The sequence below is a fragment of the Protopterus annectens genome, chromosome 5.part1, assembly GCF_019279795.1.
Source record: "Protopterus annectens isolate FY-2018-M chromosome 5.part1, PAN1.0, whole genome shotgun sequence".
Classification (NCBI taxonomy): domain Eukaryota; kingdom Metazoa; phylum Chordata; order Ceratodontiformes; family Protopteridae; genus Protopterus; species Protopterus annectens.
In genome coordinates this window covers 315,679,239-315,700,338 of record NC_056736.1, presented here as the reverse complement: position 1 = coordinate 315,700,338, position 21,100 = coordinate 315,679,239, and the positions used below count along the sequence as shown (strand labels likewise).

Here is a 21,100-nt window from a genome sequence, read left to right as displayed (position 1 = left end):
GCCTCCAGAGTGGAGCAGTTGGGCAAGCCCTCAGGGCTGAGAAGGCTTCTCTGGATCCAAAGTTCTTCGGGCCCCCTCTGCCTCTAGGGCGGCGTCCACCCTGTTCTCCTCTGCCGTGGAAGGACTGGGAGTCCGGAGCGGACTGGGATTGTTGCGACTTTCGGAACCACATCTTCTTCTGTCCCTTTTGGTTCTTGGAGAAGGACCTCTGGGGAGCAGAGAAGCGGACTCCGACGGCAGACAACGTCTTCCCGTCCTTTTCGCTCTGGACCAAGGTTTCGTGAACAGTCTTGCCAAAAAGGGCAGAGCCATCGAAGGGGGCATTCGCAAAGGACGCTTTGAAGGGTTCCGCGAAGTCACAATGTCGGAGCCAGGCCTGGCGCCTCATAACTAGGCCTGCTCCGCTGGCTCTAGCGGCTCCTTCCATAGCATGGGATAAGAGCCACATAGTGGTGTTAGAGATAGACCTAAGAGTGGCCATGCGGGTGGAGTACAACTGCTTGTCCTCTCCCGACATGGACTCCGGGGGCGATGCAGCGTACTCTTTAATAAGGTCCCGCTGCAGCCGAATCACTTGTGCCATGTAGGTCAGGGACCTTACAGAGAAGGTCGCTGAACTAAAGACCCGCTTCCTGAGATGGTCCATCGAGCGAGACTCCTTGCTCGAGGGATGGACCAAGGGACTCTCCTGGGCTAACTCCCTCTTGGTGGCTGCCGCCACCAACATGGCATCTATGGGGGGATCCCTTGCTCCAATGGGACCTCTTGGTCAGAGGGCTCAGGATCCTGTCGGGGCATTTGGGGACTGGCTCCACAGTGTCCGGCTCCTTCCACGTCCTAGTGGTAATAAGATCCACTAAGGGGTCGGCCGGAGGGGACACCGAAGAGGTAGATGGGCCTGCTTCGAACGCCTCGAGGAACACGGATTCATCAGAGGAAGCCTTGGGGGCAGACCACCCCCCCACGATCCTAAGCATTTCCATGATGTCTCCGAAGGAGACATCCTCGGGGGATGACCTTGGGGAGCCTTCCCCCTCATCCAAATCCGTGTCTTCTGTTAAGGACTCAGGGGAGTTCACGTGCCTCCTCTTACACTTGCGCTTGTGAGGAACATCCTTGGGGGGACTGTCCGAGGATGACTCACCAGCAACATCCTGTTCCAGTGGAACGACCTGAGACGTCAAAGCAGGCTGTCCCTGTGGCCAGGTGACGGAAGCCTGACCCAAACAAGAGTGAGTGCGGGATGGAGCCGTAGCAGGGAGCGGGGGCCTGGATGCACTCAACAGAGCCCTCTCCACCACATTGAAAGCCGAGGGAGAGCCACTCTCTCTAGGATCCGAGAGCCGACCCTCGCTCGGATCCGATGGATGGATCGGAGCCGGCGCCGAGACCATCGGATCTGAAGGGCCAGTGTACTCCGACCTGGACAGAGCTGAAGGCACACTAAACCCCTTGGATCCGAGGCTCAGAGCATGGCTCCGAGAGCTTGGATCCGACAAGAATGGATCCGGCAAGCTCGAGGGAAGAGTCGGAGCTGAAGTACCTGATACTGTTGGCGCCGACCCACCCCCGGCTCTGACGCTGCCCGGCTCCGAGCGCTCCGAACCCAGGAAGCGGGTCAGAGAAGGAGCTATCGAGGCAAAAAAGGGTGTTGAGCTCCCCCCTGTAGGGGGGGGGGGGAGGCAGGAGCACTCCCATTCTGCATTTGGGCTTGGATGAACCTTCGCATCACCCGGTCCAAATCAGCTTCAGACAGGCTACCTGTCGATCTCGACGAGGCCACTGAGGCTGGCCGGGAATGCTGCCTTGATGACCTCAACAGAGATCGGGTCTCCTCCTCCTCGGGTCCCAGTGAAAAGCAAGGAGACCGGAGCCGAGAAGGAGGAGACCTAGACCTGGAAGACCTGGAGGGAGAAGCCCGCTTAGCTGGGGGGCCAAAGCAGAGGCCCCAGCCCGCCGCTTGTGGTGCTTTTCCCTCTTCTTTTCCTTCCTGGCCTCCCCCTCCTCCGGTGCAGAAGCGGGAGTTTGAGTCCCGGCCAGGGGGAGAGAGGCAGGAGTGGCCGCCACCGAAGCCTGGGAGGAGGTCACAGTAGTCCCGGAGGCTGAAGCCGAATCCAGGGGCAAGAGTCCCGCTAGGATCAGCTTTGACCTCCGGTCCTTCAGTGCCCTGGGGTTGAATGCTGTGCAAGTCACACACCCAGAGGAAAGGTGTTCAACCCCAAGGCACGGGACACACCGAGTGTGGCCATCTGCTGGGGAGAGCTTATGGCCACACTCTGTGCACTTGGAAAACACTAACTTTGGGGCCTCAGACATGTTTAAACTAAAAAAGAAAACTCACTCACACAGTAGGCCCCAAACACTCAAACAACACACACACACACAGCTACGATACCAGCGAAGGGTGGGGAGGAGAAAAAATATATATATTTTTAACTTAGAAACACTAATAAAAGGATTAGGAACCTAACCAAACACACTCACAAGTTTTTTTTAGAAATTAGCAAGATAAAGACTTATCTGACTAGGAGCTTGTAACCTAGCTGCTGTACCTAAGCGCGGCTAACTAGATCTGAGGTCAATCACGGTTGGCAGGGGATTATGGGTAAGGGGAGGAGCTAGGAGCTCGGATCTAAGCTTTGTAAAGTTGCTAGCTCGGATCCGAGATCGGATCCGTATCCCACAGGTTGCAGACCAAATGAAGTTAACTACTTCAGATTGAGGTTTCTCTTGGTCACCGATATCATAGGTGTTGTTTACCTTTAGTTTATTAACATATACATTTTCTGAAGCTTCTGTTTCATTGGAACACTTGATTTGTTAAGGACAGATTTTGTCACTTGAATCTTGGGGTACTGTCTGAAGAAGTAAAAAGGGCATTTAATTAAGAACCGACAGTGCACAATGATTAATTTTATATCACTAAGGCATTAAAGCTATTTTTTTATAAAGGAATAAATGACAGTTTAAAAGCACTAAAGGTCAACCATACATAACACAATAGGTAAAACGCTAAGTGACAGAACATACATCAAGGTACATGGTTAACATTCTATCCCAGTGGGGTTACCAATTTGCACAGTACTCTATATTGGAGGCTCTTTATTTAGGCTATTCTTCTCACAAATATAAAAGCAGGAAATGAACAATGGATAACCAAATATGTTGAACACTGCAAAGTGGATAACACAATTACTTCAATTCTTCTTCTTCTTTCGGCTTTTCCCGGTTAGGGGCTGCCACAGCGGAACTCCGGCCTGCTACTGATTGGCAGTAGATTTTTACAGTGCCGAGGTGCCAGCCCGACGCCCAACCTTCAACGAAGGCACACGACCACGGGGAGGACATGCAGACTCCACACAGATGACACTCCAGCCGAGAATCAAACGGGAGAACCTCTTGCTGTGAGGCGACAACACTACCGCTGCACCACCACGGCTTAACACAATCACTTCAATAAAGGATACAATTATTTTTAAGATGGTCTATAAAACTCTGGTCTACCCTTCTAGCTGTTTTTCAAGCTCACCATTTCATCACTTAAAGATCTTCTCTAAATATTTAAGAGATACAAGAATGATCTGGAAAAAAATTTCCAAATGAAATCAACATTTTAAAGTGAAATATTTTTCCAGTTTGCAGCTGGTAGGGCAGAAGGGGTATAAGTACAAATTGTTTTTGGTTTATCTCAAATATAGAATATCATTTGGCAATGGATAAACTATTAAGCAATGCATCTGTGTTAAAAAAAAAAAAAAAAAAGTAAAAACTGAGGCAGCATGCAAATAATCTGTAAGCAAATGAAGATCACACAGAACAGCTGATGCACTGACCTAGTAATGATGTATCATGACTTCAATAAAGAAGTCAAGCACAAAAATGGCTGAAGGAAATTAAATGATGTTAAGCCTCTAAAGGGAAGGAACCTGCCATCAGATGGTGTTGATGCCTTATTCTGTATCATAGATTACCCCTTTCCTAAAATGCCAAAGAGCTTCTTTTTTTAAGGGGGGGGGGGGTAGGCGAAAGAACCACATTTCCAGATTAACGGAGGCAGATTATAGGCATCCAAAAGGCAGATACAAAAATGATGAATTTCTGGCAATTAGAGTAAAGGACTTAAAGCTCTGACTTGATGAGCTGTTTCCTGACCCAAGGGCTCAGAGTTTGAATTCTTCAACCTTCATTTATCTACTCTGAGCCACTTAATGAGTCAGCGATTTGGGGTAATTTGGAATTTAAAGTAGGCTCCATAATGGTCTCCAGGACTGCAAGACTAGAAAACACGCTAGAAACCTTTTTGCCAATGATTTTAAGGCACTACATTATTGCATTTCAGATGACAACGAATAGCAAGAAGAAAATAATGGAATGGAAAGAAAGCTATAAATAAAAACACATTAGTACAGAACAGACTTATGTCTAGAAAACAAATACAGAAACAATATTATACAACTAATGACTTGCTATGGACATTTTAGAATTTAAAGGAACAGGTTAAGAATAAGTTTCATTTACACAGCACTGATAAATCTAACTGTACCCTTTACAGTAACTAAACTTATTTGTTCAGAATCACACAAACTGAAATTCATCTGAGATTAAAGAAATATGACATTAAAATAAAAAAAATGGTGCATGACATATATACATAAAACAGAAGTGGATTTAAAAAATCAACTTTTCTGTAAGCAAACGGTTTTGTTCTTTAACTGACACAGTGTTATTAAAAGTAGAGGCCATAACATTTATAATCTGCCTTTGTGGGAGCTTGGTTGATTTGTAAAAGCTCTTGTGTCTTTACATATCACTAATCCAAAATATATCCCTGGCCATTTTGGCTCACATGCTGACGTGATATATTGTGGACAACAAGCTGTAGTGTCTGATTTATCTGGCTTCTTACATCAGCTTGAATTTTCCCCAACCCTCCCATCCTTTTGCTGTTGTTTTAAGAGCCAGGGTCTATGGCTTTCACCCATTACGGTAATCTGACTACCAAGGTCACTCCCTCTCCTTTTCATTGCTGTTGACAGTTGTGTAAGCTAATTAAGTACTTTCCCCACCAACTGTTTTACATAGATCTGTCATATTGAAAGCACACTTAGCAAACAAGTATTGCTCTTTAGCTAATCTCCTTTACTACAAATCATCATTTTCACAAAGCTCCCATCTGCCTAGCATTCTTGCCACAATCTCAGAGGGTCTTGAATAAATCCTGTGCCATCCCTAGCAGATAAAAGATTTATTTTACTGTTTTGCAGTTCATTTAACTGCTTAATCTGACAGTTTTTCTACTTTAATTTTTTTTTTAATACCACTGAAATTGCACTGATTGCTGAGAACCACACTTTTGTGAAGCTTTTCTGGCAGTGTTACTGTGTATGTCACTACTTTGTATTTTTATTGGTACTTAACTGTTATATTCCTTTTGGCCCTGTTAAAGGGATTCTATGTTATTTTCTTTGTTTTAAGCGCTTTTATAAATCTGGCATTGAGAGGCACTTGGCTGATTCCCACAAAACGTAGCAACTCTTCGTGTGCTCGCCTAAGCCTCTGAAGTGATTTCTTTGCATCATGTGCCATCCAGGTACAAGCTAAGTAACTGTATTTAAAAATCCACTTCCAGAAGCTATTTTAGTGATCAACTACTCATTCCTTGTTTTATTTGTGCATTTATCTGTATTTAAGGCTAAAATTGCTGCATTTGATCAAACTGCCTTGCTACTGGTCTGACTGACTTGAAATAACCTTCTCCAACTAGTTTGTTAATGTTGTTTTGTGGTAGCATACACTCTCAAGTAATATTTTTTGTGCTTTAACATTAAGAGGGCTGGGATATTCCAACTGGTGATAATATGTAGTAGGCTGGTCTATCTGAGTTGGAAAGCACTATGTTAACCTATAAAACTAGCACTGAGACTGTAACCTGCAGTTTAGTGATGCATTGCAGAAAGTCAAGCTCACAGCAGCTAGCTTGCATGTCAGATAGCACTAATTCTGTATCCTAGCAGCACTATTCAACTCTAGTCCCTAACCCTAGAGACCATTCTAGAAGACCTCTGTAAAGTCCATTCCTCAAACCCCAATAGCTCACACTAACATATGCCCAAACAACATGGATATTTAATCTCTAGATGTTTCTGTAGCCAGCTGGTAGACATGGGCATCCTGAGATAATGTAGCAAGTGTCTTATTTTCACTGACAACCCTTTAATTCCTAACAGAAACTAACACAATATGCAAGAGATGTACATAAATTTCCATGGAGGCAAAAATCTAGCATCCAAACAAGACTGTCAAGAACACACACACTACATCCACCACAGAGGTGTCCACCACACACAGACCATCTTATGCTGAGGCATTAAAAAGCAATTTCCCTGAACCTCAAAAACCTCCTAAGCCTGCAAATATCACCTATCCTCAGAAATCTCTAAACAATACACCAAAAGCAATGGGAAACATGACACATAAGCCTACACCAAATGGACCAGCAAAAACACAACCCATAAGGCAAGCCAACAATTTCAACCAGGACATTTGTCATAGGGGACTCCAATATATAACACACAGATGCCTCACTTACCAGATTGGAAAAGGAGATGATTATGGTCAGTTGCTTATCTGGAACCAAGATCTGCCAAGTTACACACTCACTCAAGTCACTGCACCACAGGTACCAGTATAATTCTGTCATAGTCTATGTGGACGTAAATGACCTTTGGCATATCTCTCTGGGTTAAATGAAGAGAGACATTACAGACTTCTCTGAATATGTGTCTTCAGTCTGGTATGTGCCTTGGATTAAGTAGCATTCTGAATTCACCAAAGACGATGCTACAGTATGAAGAAAAAATGACTTGACTTTAACAAGTGGTTTAGTTGCTGGTGTCAGTTCAGGGGGATTCGATATCAGTCAGTCTGGCAAAAGGTTGGTCAACAGACCAAGTTGCTTTGCCAAAGAGGGACTGCACCCACCCCTTGTGGACCTCTGAATTTTGGCTAAAATTTTATCCACATCCTTAGACCCTGTTTTAGGCAATGCTGCAATGCCAAAGTGACAAACCTACTGAAGTAGCAAATAAAACCCAAAAGAACCTGAGGGTGTTACTGCTCAATGCTAGCAGCCTTAACACAAAACTCCACACCTTACAAGCTCTCCTCACTTTACAGAATACAGACATCTGTGCCTTACAATATCTTAGCAAGCTACAGGTTGACATCTTTGTCTCAGGAATTCCACAACTCTTACCTTGACCTACAGGAAGCACTCTCAATCCAACCAAACCACTATTCATAGGAGACTTTGACTACCTCTCTATAGATACTGCAACCAACATGCAGGCAATGGAATTTAACTCAAATGCACTTGATCAGTTGTGCACATGCTGGACCTTGTTCTCACTAATATGGAAGAGTACTGCCCCCCCATGTCATGTACTCACTGGCGAAGTCAGATCACAAAGCTGTCTTGTTCAAAATAAAAATCAGCTTGCAAAACCTGTTACAGTCAAACTATTCTAAAGCAAACCACATCCTATTAAGTGACAGTTTGTCAAAATTCAATAATCCACCCACTCCAGAGTTCACAACAACTTATGCAGAATTACTCACAGAAACACTGTGCAAATATGTAAAAGACTGCATAGAGGTTGTTGTACCTACTAGAAGTAAGACCAAAACAAACACTGGTGGATTCCTAATCTTAACAGTATATATAACAAAAAAAAAAAGTCATGGGCAAAGTTTTAAAGTCTTAAGGCAGAACTCTCATTATGATAAGAGCTCACTAATAAAACTAAACAGGAAACTAAGTGGACTAATTCAATCCAATAAGTCCAATTATAAGGTCAAGATAACTTCTCAGGCTAAAGACAACCACAAAGCCTTCTACAGCTATGTCTGAAGGTAGAACACAACTGAACTGGAAGTAATTGGTGCCACGTTCAGTGAGTACAGACATTTAATGAATCTGCTGACTGACAAATTCAGCTCAAACTTTACCCCCTCTTGCTTGCCACCCCTTGTGAAATCCACACCAGCATAACCCTCAAATTATCAGCAGGGAGCAGGTCTTAGCGGCAGTCACTAAGGCTAAAAACACAAGCCAGTGGGGCCCGACAGTATCCCAGGTTGGCTCATAAATAGCCTGAAACATGAAATGTAAGGACCCTTTAAGCTATTTTTCAACTACAGCCTCAAAACAGGCTATGTAGCAAGTGAATGGAGGATGGTAACAGTTATACCCCTTCACAAAGGTGGACCATCAACTGACCCCAAAAACTAAAGAACCATTAGTCTGACTAGTCTAATATGCAAAGCCATGGAATGAATTATCATGGAAATGATCAACAAAGACACTGGAAACCCACAGACACTGGACCCATCCTAGTTTGGTTTTGTCAAAGGAAAATCATGCTTACTTAACCTGAAAAACTTCATTGAGAAGGTAACAAAGGCAATGGATAAAGGGAAATGGATGCATACAACCTACCTAGACCTGGCTAAGACATTCGAGACAATACCCCATACTCAGGTATTATGGACAAACTCAATCAACTGGGCGTAAATCCCTACACAGCTCACTGGACTGCCAGTTGGCTCCAGACAGGTCCCAAAATGTCAGGATTTGAAAGACCACCTCCACCAAGAGGCAGGTTACCAGTTGAGTACCACAGAACTCCATGCTGGGCCCAGTCCCATTTGGTATCTATTTTTCAGAAGTCAAGACTAATGTCAAGGACCTCTTGTTCACAAAGTTCACAGATGATTTCAAATTGGGAGCCATCATAATTTCTTCCCATGATACTAACATCCTGCAAGAAGGTGTAACTCAGAAAAATGACTAGTGCCAAAGCCACAGATTAAAACTCAATGCAAAGAAGTGCAATATACTGCCTTTTGGGAAAACATCTACCCAGAAAAATTACTCCATTTATAAGATACCCCTAAGAGCTGACTTGATAGTAAGAGATCTGGAAACATGTAGACAGTAATCTGGCCTTTGACCAACATGTAGCCAAGGTAGTAAGAAAATCATTCTATGTTACCCAGCTTATAAGTAAGGTATGACACATCCAGGTCCAAGGAAGATATAGTACCACTCTAGTCATCCCTTACCAAACCCATCATTGAGTACAATGCCCCTTCGTCATGTACCTCACTGGGCATATGCATCAGTCAGAATGCCCACAGACGTTCCTCACCAAGAGAATCCAGGGTATTAACACACTGTTTCATATAGATTGCCTTAGAGTAATGTCCCTATACTCTGTCTCCTACAGGTTGCTGAAAGGCGATCTGTGCATAGCATATAAAGCATCCTTAGATCTAGCCCTGACAGAGCTTTTGCAAATCCACAAAACAAGCAGCCCAAAAAACTAGATCTAGGGATCTGAACTTTGCTTCTGACAAACAGAACAAGCTGGTCAGACAGATACGTGACTCAAAGGATCCTCATGCTCTGAAATAGTCTTCACGTCCATGTGAAATAGAGTCCATCCCTAACCCTACTCAAATGTAACCTTGAGTATTGAATGGCAAACTGTAAATTCATCCCTGGGCTAGCCCCATGTCTTTTACAGACATAGGCCAACAGTAAACATTCCCTAAATAATACTGGACTGGAACTCATACATTCATCCCGGGCTGGTCCCATATCTGTTATAGATTGAGGCCAACTGTAAACATTCTCTAACTAACAGCACCCCCCATAACTTTAAAGCAACCTACTAACTAGCATAATCCTCCTAACAATCATACCCCCCTCCCCCAAATTAAAATGCATATGTTACCAGGGGATGCAAATTGGTTGAGTTGCATGGTTAGGCTTATAAAGTTTCTGGTGATCATTAACCTACTACATGCCTATGAACCTATACTGAATATTCCCTCATAACTGATAAGTATTAATTTTCATTTTAAACTGACCATTTTAAAGTGGCAATCAGAATATCCATATACTGCAAGTGTGTGTGTGCATTCTGATCTATGACATTTGTGCACTAATGTTTTGGCGATTCTGTTTCCATTAAAAAAGATGTAGAATCTGGCCTTAGCTTTTCTCTTGTGTGGCAAAGTTAAGGCCAACTCCCCAGTGCAGAAAATATCTGTCTTTGTACTTTACATAACTTTACATAACCAACTCTGAGTCCACCACAGAAAGAGGATTCTCTCATCATGACAGACTTAAGTATTCACACACTGCCAGTTAGTGCATTAATGTAATAACCTATATACATTACTATTAAAATATTAAGTACATCCGATCAAATGAAGCTTTTAAAGGGACCCTTACATAAGAGTCAGAGCCCCTTTAAAAGCTCAAAGATCAAAGGGATGCTAACATTAGTAATGTGCACTGAGACTATTAACCAACACAGTAAAACTTACCTGGTCAAACTTGTTTACATCATTGGATAAAAGATTTACTATCTGTCCTGTGGTTGTTTTTGACATTGCAATATTATCCAGACGAAGAGCCTAAAAGATACACAGATAACATTTTACCTTGGTTTGAAAATCTAAAACATTTTTAACACAATATCCAAGCATCATTAAAATTACAATGGAAAAACGAAAAGAATCATAGTAGTGATGAGATATGAATGCAATGGAAACATAATGTGATCTTCCAGACACAGAAAATTTGCTCAGTCTTGAAATTATTTTAAACAAAAATCACAACCCTGCAGTAGTTTTAAGAATTTCATACTTGCAAATACTTTAAAAAAATGAACAAATTACAATATAAAGGTGGCACTTAAAACACCTACATACAAAAGAATATTTAATGTTACTCAAGACAATGTACTTTGCAAGGAATGCAGTCATGCAGGGTTATATAAAGCAACTGAGAAAGTTTAGGCTTCTGTGTAGACAAATCAGCTATAATCACACTGCTGCTACAGATACAACGCATGCTGTTTACTGAAAGCAGTAATTGTAGGAAGCTGGTGAAAAGTGTATGGGAAAGAATTCCAAAAAGTAAAGGCCAAGTGAGAAAATGTTCTATCATAGCATAACAGTGAAAATATGGGGATGGGTCAAGGTCAAAGCACTAGAATCCAAAGATCTGTGGCCTTGATCCATCTGAAGGAGCTTGAACAAAAGTTAAAGTCATACAGATTTAAATGATGAAGATGATTTTTCTTTATTTGTTTTCCAGGTAGACAGACAGCTGCCTAGACCCCTCTCAGTTATGATGTAGACCAAGGAAAAGTATGCAAGATAACAAAACTACATGCATAGTTATGTAATAATGCCAGAATAAATGTGAATCTCTATATAAAAAGTAAAACGTAAGGAAGATTATAAAAATAATGCAAATATTGCATCAGTTAATTATATGCTAGGCAGTCATAACAACAGGACACCACAAGATACAGGAAATTAAAGGGAGAAACTACTTGGCATATTTTGGAGAGGTACACATTGTAACTCTGAGAACCCCAACTAAAAAGTCTTATGATGGTGAGACTACTATTTTGACAGTTGTGTCTTTCGGCTTTTTCCAGTCAGTGAGGGAATATATTAAGTACAAGGTTATGATATCTTGGAGTATGCCCCCCATAACAAAATTCAGTGACTTTGCATTTTATGTATATGAATAGCAGAGATGTGGTGGAGCATATCACCAAATTGTGGGTTGTGTGGAATGGGACCTTTGCAAAAATGTTTTAAAGGCGTAACAATGAATTCCAAACATTTACTGTTTAGGGCATTGCGACTCATTTAATGCTTCAGAGTTTCAGGTCTTGCAGGTTCAGGTATTATACTCATGAAAGGAAAAAAAACTGTACTAAAAGGTGACAGAAAAATGAAGGTGAGCAACATGCCAAGTTGTAATAAAAACTGTTAGTAAGCTTGGCAACTGATATTGTAAAAACAGAATGACATGCAAAAAAAACATAAGTAACATGACAGTTCTACACAAAATCAAATAAGGATGAAATATCTAAACTGTGTTACCTCATAAATTGAACCTGGGGTTAGTTGAGCAATTATTACAGAAGACAAAAGAGTGAAAAGTCATATATATATATATATATATATATATATATATATATATATACACACACATACATATATATATATATATATACACACACAGACACACACACACGCACACTGACTGGATAAGCCGGCACTATAGTAACAATGCAGTTGGTGTTCTGTAGGAATTTATGTCACTCTTTCAAAAGCCACAGCATCACAAAAATTACAGCAAAAGCATGATGTAATGAAGTATATATATTCTACAACTATACATGACACACACACAGACATGTAAACTAAATTTTGGTACCAGCCAGGCCAGTGAATACTAAACTAGAATAAAACACCAACAAAACATTTCAGGAGCCATGTCCCCATTTATCCCTTCTGATTTCTCATTTCACACTGAGCTAATCGGAGGAAAGGTACTGAGCAAACTGATCTGTGATATATAACATTAAGTATCCTGTTTTCTGCTTATTTTTATGTGTTATTTATAGCACTTTTATTGTCTGCTGCATACTTTTCTAGCTAGTTTCACTGTGTGTGAGTTATTAACTAGAAATTTACTGCAATTGTTAAACATCTGTTTGGGTTTGTTTGTTCTGATTTCTGTTTCCCAGCCTCCCTCCCTATTGGTATCCTGTTCTTATACTTGGTGGCTTAGCAGTTGCCCACCCCTACTGCAAATTTGATCTGGGACACTCCTCCCAGTCTAGTGTCATTACCTCATTCTACCTAATACAGGGAGAACATTTTAGAAGGCCAACCCACTTAGTTTCTTAACCTTGAATTATCGTCTGTTCCTCCTTTCTCCCTTTCCACTTTACCTAAAAAAAAAAATTCTTAAGTTTGTTTCCTGCCTTTCCTGTAAGTAATCTAGTCCAGATACAGATTTTCTGTATCCAGGACTGTTTGTAGGTTTCTGAGACCCCAAGTCTTTCTGTGCTGGAGGGAAGCCTTCTAGCTCAGTGAGAGTGGTAAGCACTAGGTAGTTTATCCAAAAAAAAATAAATAAATAAATAAATAAAAAACACTTTATGCATCGCCGCTTAGCTAGTATTAAAGTATACTCGGCACCATAAAGTCTTCTCTTCAAATTTTCCCTTAGAACTATCCAGTTTTAGTTTTAGCAATCAAATCTGTTTCTTTGAGCTCAGCACATGTTCAGAACTCATTGTAAGCATTAAATAAGCTATAAATTACTACAGCACTCAACTTTCCTCACTTGTCTAGAGGAAAACAGTATTTAGTACTTAATAAATAAGCACCTATCCAGGCATGTCTAAGGGTCAGCTCCTGGTGTTTTCTTCTGTCTACCTGATGAATATGGGCAACTTGGACCAACGCAGCAATTGCCTCATGTACACAGACAACCCTCTCCTCCTACCACCCAACACTACAACCTGTGAGAGATGCACTTACATAGCCAAACTGGAAGCAAAGCTCTCTTCACCCAAGACTGGACTAGACAGTCAAGAGCAGAAGGTAAACACTTGCACCACACCACACTCATCACATAGTCCCTCAAAACCTACACCACCAAAACACAAACACACAGAAACACAAAACACACACCTACATTCATGGAGGATCTCAATAAAAATCTGCCCAAGCAACAGGGACCTCCAAAGCAGAAACGCAAGCAACCTCCACCCCCCCCCCAACACAACCCAAATGACACACAGCCCACAAACTCAATGTGCCACTCAACCACAGCCGATAAGGGATAACGTACCCAGCACTCTAGTCATAGCTGACTCTATAGTCAGGCACACTAATGTTCCACTCACCAGGCTAAAGGAAAAAGTTACTATCAGCTGCCAGGATCCGCCATATAAAACACACACTCGGGTCACTCCACAACAAGTACAAATATGACTCTGTCATTGTCCGTGTTGGTGTGAATGACCTGAAATGTACCACGCTGGACTACATGAAAAGAGACATGGAGGAGCTTTCTGATCTTGTAGCCCAGGCAGGTATGACCCTAGCCTTGAGTAGCATCTTGCTATCATCCAGAATTATACCACAGTAAAAGGACAAAATGATTGACTTCAACAATTTGCTAAGCTTCTGGTGTCATTCTAAGGGGATCCAGTATCTGTCTGCCTGGGATGACATGAGTGACAGACTACGATGCTTTGCCAGAGATGGCCTGCACCTGTCGCCCTTCGGATTCCAGATATTGGCCAAGGCTCTTGCCACCCCTATACTGCCTTTTTTAGGCAAAGTTCAAATGACAAATTAACCAATGTAACTGATACAAGCAAGCAAAATCTGAGGGTAATGCTACTCAATGCTAGAAGTCTAAACCTCAAAATGCACTCAATCGAGGCACTCTTTAAAATGGAGAACATCATCTGTGCAGTGACAGAGACCTGGTTCAAGGCTCCAGAGAGCACCCCTGCATTACCAGGCTATAATTTATACCGCACCTTTCAGCCACCTAACCTGGACCAAAACACTAAAGGCGGAGGTGTTTCCATATTCTTTAAGGATATCCACACCTCCCGGCTAGTTGCTCAGCATAATGCATCCGAGATTATCCAAGTGCAACTAACTCTGGGCAAGACCGCAATCCAAATAGTAGCTTGCTACACATCCCTCACCATGCCCAAGCATTCCCACTCCTCATTTCTTGATACACTGGAAAATATTAGGGTACATCCTAACACCCTAATGATGGGCGATTTCAACTACCCCACCATTAACTGGGAAAACTACTCATGTAACAACTCTTTTGCTCAACGTTTACTGGAATTCATAAATTCCAATGACTTGGATCAACTTATCCACACCCCCATCAGGGGCAGCAATATCCTAGACCTGGTCATTACCAACATGGGCAACTGGTATTCCACATCAGAGATCAGTTCCTCATTGGTCAGGTCCGTCCACAAGCTAATCACTCTAGACATTCACATCCTGCCCCCACCCCCCATTAGAGAAACCACCGTAAACAAATTCTCCAAAGCCAACTAAATGCTTTTTAAGACAGAAGTGGCGAACTTCATGACACCCATGCAGATGGACAACAGAGGTACATCTGCTGAATCCTACACAAATGCACTTTATAAGCACTTACATGAGTGCATGGATTGTGCAATCCCTAACAGAACCAAGATGCTATCCTCCAAAAAAGGAAGCCAATCTGGTGGTCCCCTGCCATAAACAAACTCTACAACAGAAGAAAGAAACTGCTGCAAAAAAGAGTAAAATCCCATGACTGGAGGAAAGTACAGTTGTGTACACTTACCATAAATGTAAATGTTCAAGTGTATTCACAGTTGCAGTCATCACATTTGGGTTATCTGCTTGCAGTAGCCCTCAGTCGGCCTGATTAACAAAGTCTTGGGTCCTGCATCAGTTGCTGTCTCTTCTTCCATGACATCAGGTAGGCAGGGGTATAAAACATGCAGCTGACGCCATTACATCAGTTTTTCTTGCCCCAGATGTCAGGTGCCCCCTTAATGGGAAGCAATAAAACATATATATATATAAATATATATATATATATATATATATATATATATATATATATATATATATATATATATATATATATCTACAAGGATATACCTCCAATAAAAAAGCAAATACACCATAAAGCTTTTAAGCATAGTAAAGGAGAGTAGAGGTATAGCCAGAAAAATAAGGGGGCTGGAGGGAGGTTACCCAGGACTGCAACAGTGAATACACTCTAACATCTACATTTATGGTAAGTGTACACAACTGTACTATGTTCTTCATGTTTCACTGTTGCAGCCATCACATTTGGGTAGATTCTCAAAGCTAAGGATGGGAGGAGGAATTTAGATAGCATTAGGACCAGCTATAAGACCCTGCAAGACTGCAGTGGCAAAGCCAGCTCTGGATTTAGAGTAAATAGGCAAATGGTAATGCTTGGTGAAGGTATGTACAGAACTCCAGGTAGCAGCTTCTAGGATATCCCTGGTAGGGACACCTCTGAGAAAGGCTGTAGAGGCAGATGCAGCCCTGGTTGAATGGGGTCTGATCCCCTGTGGGATAGGTTTTCCATGGTGCTTATAGCAGAAATGAATGCAATGGCCTATCCATTTAGAAATAGTTTGCTTTGAAATAGCCTTCCCCTCTGCCCCTGCAGCAAATGCCACCAGCAGTTGTTCAGATTTCCTTTGAGGTTTAGTCCTGTCCAAGTAAAATCTAAGTTGTCTGTGCACATCTAACGAGTGCAGTATCCATTCCCTTTTGTTCTGTGGATTAGAAACGAAGGTTGGCAAATGAATGGACTGATTGAGAGCCACACTGGATACCACCTTGGGCATGAAGGAGGGATTGGTTCTGAGGGACACCCTGTCCGCATGAAAGATGATGAAAGGCTCCACTGCCATAAGGGCCTGTAATTCAGATACCCTTCTTGCTGAAGTGATTGCTAAAAGGAAGGCTATTTTCCAGGAAAGGAATTTTAAATCCGCACTAGCAGCTGGCTCGAAAGGAGGAAGAGTGAGTTTCTCCAATACAAAGTTAAGGTCCCAGGCTGGAGTTGGGGCTCTCCTGGGTGGTCTTAAATTTTTGGCCCCTCTGAGGAACTGCCTGAGCAGTGGATGAGAGAAGAGGGGAGGTCCTGTGTTATAATGTGCTGAAATGGTTGAGGCGTGGATTTTGATGGAGGAAAAAGAAAGGCCCTTGTGAAGCATCTCAGTTAAGTATTGTAAAATCTGAGGCAAGTTGGGCGCTGCTGAGCTCATTCCTTGAGACTGGTTCCAGGCACAGAATCTTTTCCATTTTTCAGCATACGATTTTCTGGTACTAGGCCTCCTACCCTCTAAAATGATATCCATCACTGGTTTACTGAAGGATGGTAAAGGAGAGAGATTAGGTAATTAGCCAGGCTGCTAGGTTCAAGGTTTGAAGCAGAGGATGCAGAGTCTGGTTCTCCTGCTGAGACAACAGGGTAGGGGTCAGAGACAGGTGCCATGGGGCCAACAATGACACACTGCGCAAGAGGGGGTACCCAGTGTTAGCATGGCCAGTCTGGTGCAATCAATATCTTCCTTGGTTTGTCCTGTTTGATCTTTAGCAGTACTTTGGAGAGGAAAGGCAGAGGAGGAAAGGCATAAACTGATAGGCTTTTCCAGCTAAAGGACAGAGCATCCACTTTCCAAGCTTGTTTGTGGGGAGTCCTTGAGCAACATTTGTCCAATTGGTAGTTATGGGGGGAAGCAAACAGGTCTATATAACTGGGCTCCCCCATTTGTTTGTCAACATGTTGAAAATTTTTGGTTCCAGTTTCCACTTGTGTGGGTCCATGAGGTTTCTGCTTAGTCCGTCTGCCAGTGTATTTAGTTTTCCTGGCAGGAATTGAGCTTGTAGATGCTCTTGGTAGCTCAAGGCTGTGTTCCACAATGCCATAGCTAGTCTGCAGAGGGGGTAAGAATGGGTACCCCCCCTCCCCGCTTGTTTATGTACCACATAACAGTGGTGTTGTCCGTCTTTACTACTAATTAACCTGGAAGAATGTGGTCCTTGAAGGCTGTCAGAGCATTCTGTACAGCTAACATTTCTTTTTGATTGATATGCAGGTGCATTTGACTTGGGTTCCATTTGCCCTGAATGCACTTCCTTGCCAGGTGAGCCCCCCATGCATAGTCTGATGCGTCTGTTGTTAGGGTTTGGGCAGCAGGGGGTAGAGTGAATGGTACTCCCTTGTTTTGGTGGCAAGCCTTTGCCCACCAAAGAAACTCTAGGCATAGGCAAGGTATGATAGGAATCATTGCTTCTAGATCCTGGGAATGTTGACAACATAGGCTTTTTAGGTACCATTGTAGTTTCCTCATATGCAGTCTTGCATATGGAATTAGAAGAATGCAGGAGGCCATGAACCCCAAGGCTTGCAGTATTTGCCTTGCAGATAGCAGGGTTTTCGTGGCCACTAGTTTGAAGTAGGTTGTCAAATTAATTTGTTTCTCTGGCGTGAGGAAAGCCATCTGGGAAGTTGTATTCAAGCTTGCTCCCAGGAATATAATTTGTTGACAGGGTACCAGGTGTGATTTATTTTCGTTTATGGTTTACCCCAGACAAGTTAGCACCCTTTGTACAAAGACCAGATGATTCAAAAGTATGTCCTGGCTTTCTGCCTGAATAAGACAATTGTCCAGGTATGGGTATATTTGAATATTTCTTTGCCTGCAAAATGCAATGACTGGAGCTAGGAATTTTGTGAATTCCCTGGGAGCAGTAGATAAGCCAAAGGGCAGTGCAGAGAACTGATAGTGCATGTAGCCTGCTTTGAAGTGAAGGTATCTTCCGCAAGATTCTCTGATTGGGATGTGCAGGTATGCTTCCTTTAAATTGAGTGTTGCCAACCAGGCATCTTTTCCTAGCATAGGAAGCAACTGATGAAGAGTCAGCATCTTGAACTTTGGAATCACCAAAAAGGTGTTTAGAGTAGACAGGTCCAGGATAAAACACCATGAATTGTCTTTTCTGGTATCAGGAAAATCTTGAATAGAAACTTTGCCCCTTTTCCTCTTCTGGTACAGTTTGAATAGCCTTTATGTTTAAAAGAGAGAGTACTTGCTTTTGAGCCTCTGCCCACTAATTTATTTAGGGGTAGATATGGCCAACCGTTTGGGGTTGGTAACATGTGGAAGTGAAATCTATATCCTTGGGACACTATATTTAAAACCCATTTGTCCTGGGTAATGATCTCACAGTTTTTTGCATGTAGGGCAATCTTTCCCCCCAAAGGGGCAGTCAGTTGATAAGTGCTTGGAAGTCAGTGAGACAGTTTGCCATAGGGGAGTTTTACAACTCCCAGATTTGGAAGAGGGGGCCCCCACTGCTTAATCCTGTGCATACCCTGGGATTGAAGCCTGGGTGTTTTGCTGGATCTGGGTTTGGACTGAGAAGGCTTGGAAGAGGCAGGAAAGGGCCAATTCTTAGAAGGCCAATGCCTACTAAATCTTGGAGGTTGTACTTGTAAGAAATCTTTAACAGTTTGCATAGATTTAGCTTTTTCCTCCATCTTTTTAAGAACTTCTTCTGCCTTACTGCCAAACAGGTGGTCCTGATTTAAGGGAGCATCCAGTAATTTAGCTTTAACATGATCTGGCAAGGATTGCTCCTTAAGCCAAGCATGCCTTCTAAGTACAGACCCAGTGACAGCAGCCCTGCAAGATGCCTCTAGTGAATCAAAACCGCATTGCAAAGTATGTTTTCCAACTTGTTCAGCAGAATGCATTAAATCCTGTAAATCCTTAGTTTCAGCACAATCAGGAATCAACATCATTTTCTGTTTAAGCAATCCAATAATATGCTGCTGATACTTTAACATATGAAACTGGCAGTTTAAGGCCCTAATGGCCAAAGTTGCAGAAGTGTATACCTTCTTACCCCATCTCTCCAGCACCCTAGAGTCTCTAACAGAGGGGGAAGGATTTTTGGCAGTAGTAGCTTTGATGCCCTTGGGACCCTGTGAAATGGTCTCAGGATCTGCAGTACAATTTTTGAAAAGGATCTTGTGAGAGTCAGGAGCCCTGTAATATCTATCAGGTTTCCTGGGAGCAGGAGGTATAGAGTCGGGGGCCAAACTAGATTCTGAAAAGGCATCAACAACAATGTCTAGTACAGGAGGGATAGCCAAAGGCCTGTGCTGGGGCAGGAGTAATAAATCCCTAAGCCTCTTTTTAGAATCAGAGAAATCCTGACTTTCCCAACGAAAATGCTCCCTAAGAGAATGCAAGGTTTCACCAAAAGAGAAATCCTCCGGGGGGGGCAGGAGGAATAGAGTCCTCAGCATCAGAATCCTCATAGGCAGATAAAGGTAAATCCTGGTCATCAGAGGAAACAGAAATTTCAGAATCCTGGTCAGAAGTATCAGAAGCAAACTCTGTCCTAGATCTCTAAGAGGGGAAAGATTGACTACTGCTGATTAAAGTAATAATGCCTTCAGCCATTCTTATTTGTTTTTTAGGCATAGAGGCCTGACCATGCACTCTGGGCATCAGATTTCTAGGCATGGTTCAAGTTTTAGGCCTTGAAGAAGAAGATGACGTCAGTTTAATATGCAAGTCAGTAGGCCTGAATACACCCTCAGAAGTTGGTGCCTGCAGAGCTGCTCCGGACCCATCCAAGGTAGAGACATCCGCAGGTTCCACTGAAGCATCTAGCGGCATACCAGACTCTGAATAGGTCTCAGTAGAGGCCTGCGAATCTGAAGTAGCGGATATCAGGGGTTGCGAAGGCACCTCACTGAGTACCGGCGAACTGGCGACTGGTTTAGGAAGCGTCGTTGGCAGCTTTGGACCTAGATGGCCTGTCGCTGTCTTTATCTTTGCGTTTTTTCAGAATGTCAGTAGTCGGATGGCTTACCGAAGACATATCTGGATAATTGAACCAAGCACCAAAATATTTAGAAGCGTAAATATACCGATGACGGATAGTTCATGGTTTGAATAAGGCACAAAACCGACAGCGAGGTACGTCGTGGTCAGGGCCTAGGCAAGGAATACAGTACAAATGAAAATCTTTATGAGGTATTTGCTTTCCACAAGAAATGCATTTATTTACTTTTACTGACATCGGTTTAGAGCAAGAAAAAGTTTCCTCAATGGGGTACTTAGCTTTTACTTGAGGACTTTGGTTCTGAAACTCGAAAACGAAAATGTCAGGAGTCGGCCGACCAGCACTTGTGAACTGCTTCTGCTTCGTGCACCGCACAGCAAGAAAGACAGGGGTAATGGCGTCAGCTGCATGTTTTATACCCCTGACATCACTGAAGAAGAGACAGCAACCGACGCAGGACCCAAGACTTTGTTAATCAGGCCGACTGAGGGCTACTGCAAGAAGATAACCCAAATGTGATGACTGCAACAGTGAAACATGAAGAACATCTCCCTGGTCAGCCTCAGTAAGAAGCTGAGATCCCCTCATAAAATCCTCCAAAGCTAGTTATGAAAACAAAATTGCCACTGATTCTGAAGACAACCACAAAGCATTCTATAGCTATGTCAAGAATCTCAATGGCAACCCTCACATCTGCTCTGAGTTATAGCACAATGGCACTAAATATACAGAACCAACTGATATTGCCAACATCCTGGCAGATAGGTTCAGT

The 21,100-nt window shown here is 42.7% G+C and overlaps 1 protein-coding gene across 3 annotated transcripts in view; it reads right to left on the bottom strand.

The window, feature by feature from the left end:
* The window catches only part of ABCC4 (ATP binding cassette subfamily C member 4), a 2,616,332-nt gene that overhangs the window by 1,905,510 nt on the left and 689,722 nt on the right, over nt 1–21,100 (bottom strand). For all 3 annotated transcript variants that reach the window (XM_044072995.1, XM_044072997.1, XM_044072996.1), the window contains one exon: nt 10,396–10,485. In XM_044072995.1, the coding sequence (XP_043928930.1) occupies nt 10,396–10,485 (90 nt within the window). The remainder of the gene's footprint in view (nt 1–10,395; nt 10,486–21,100) is intronic.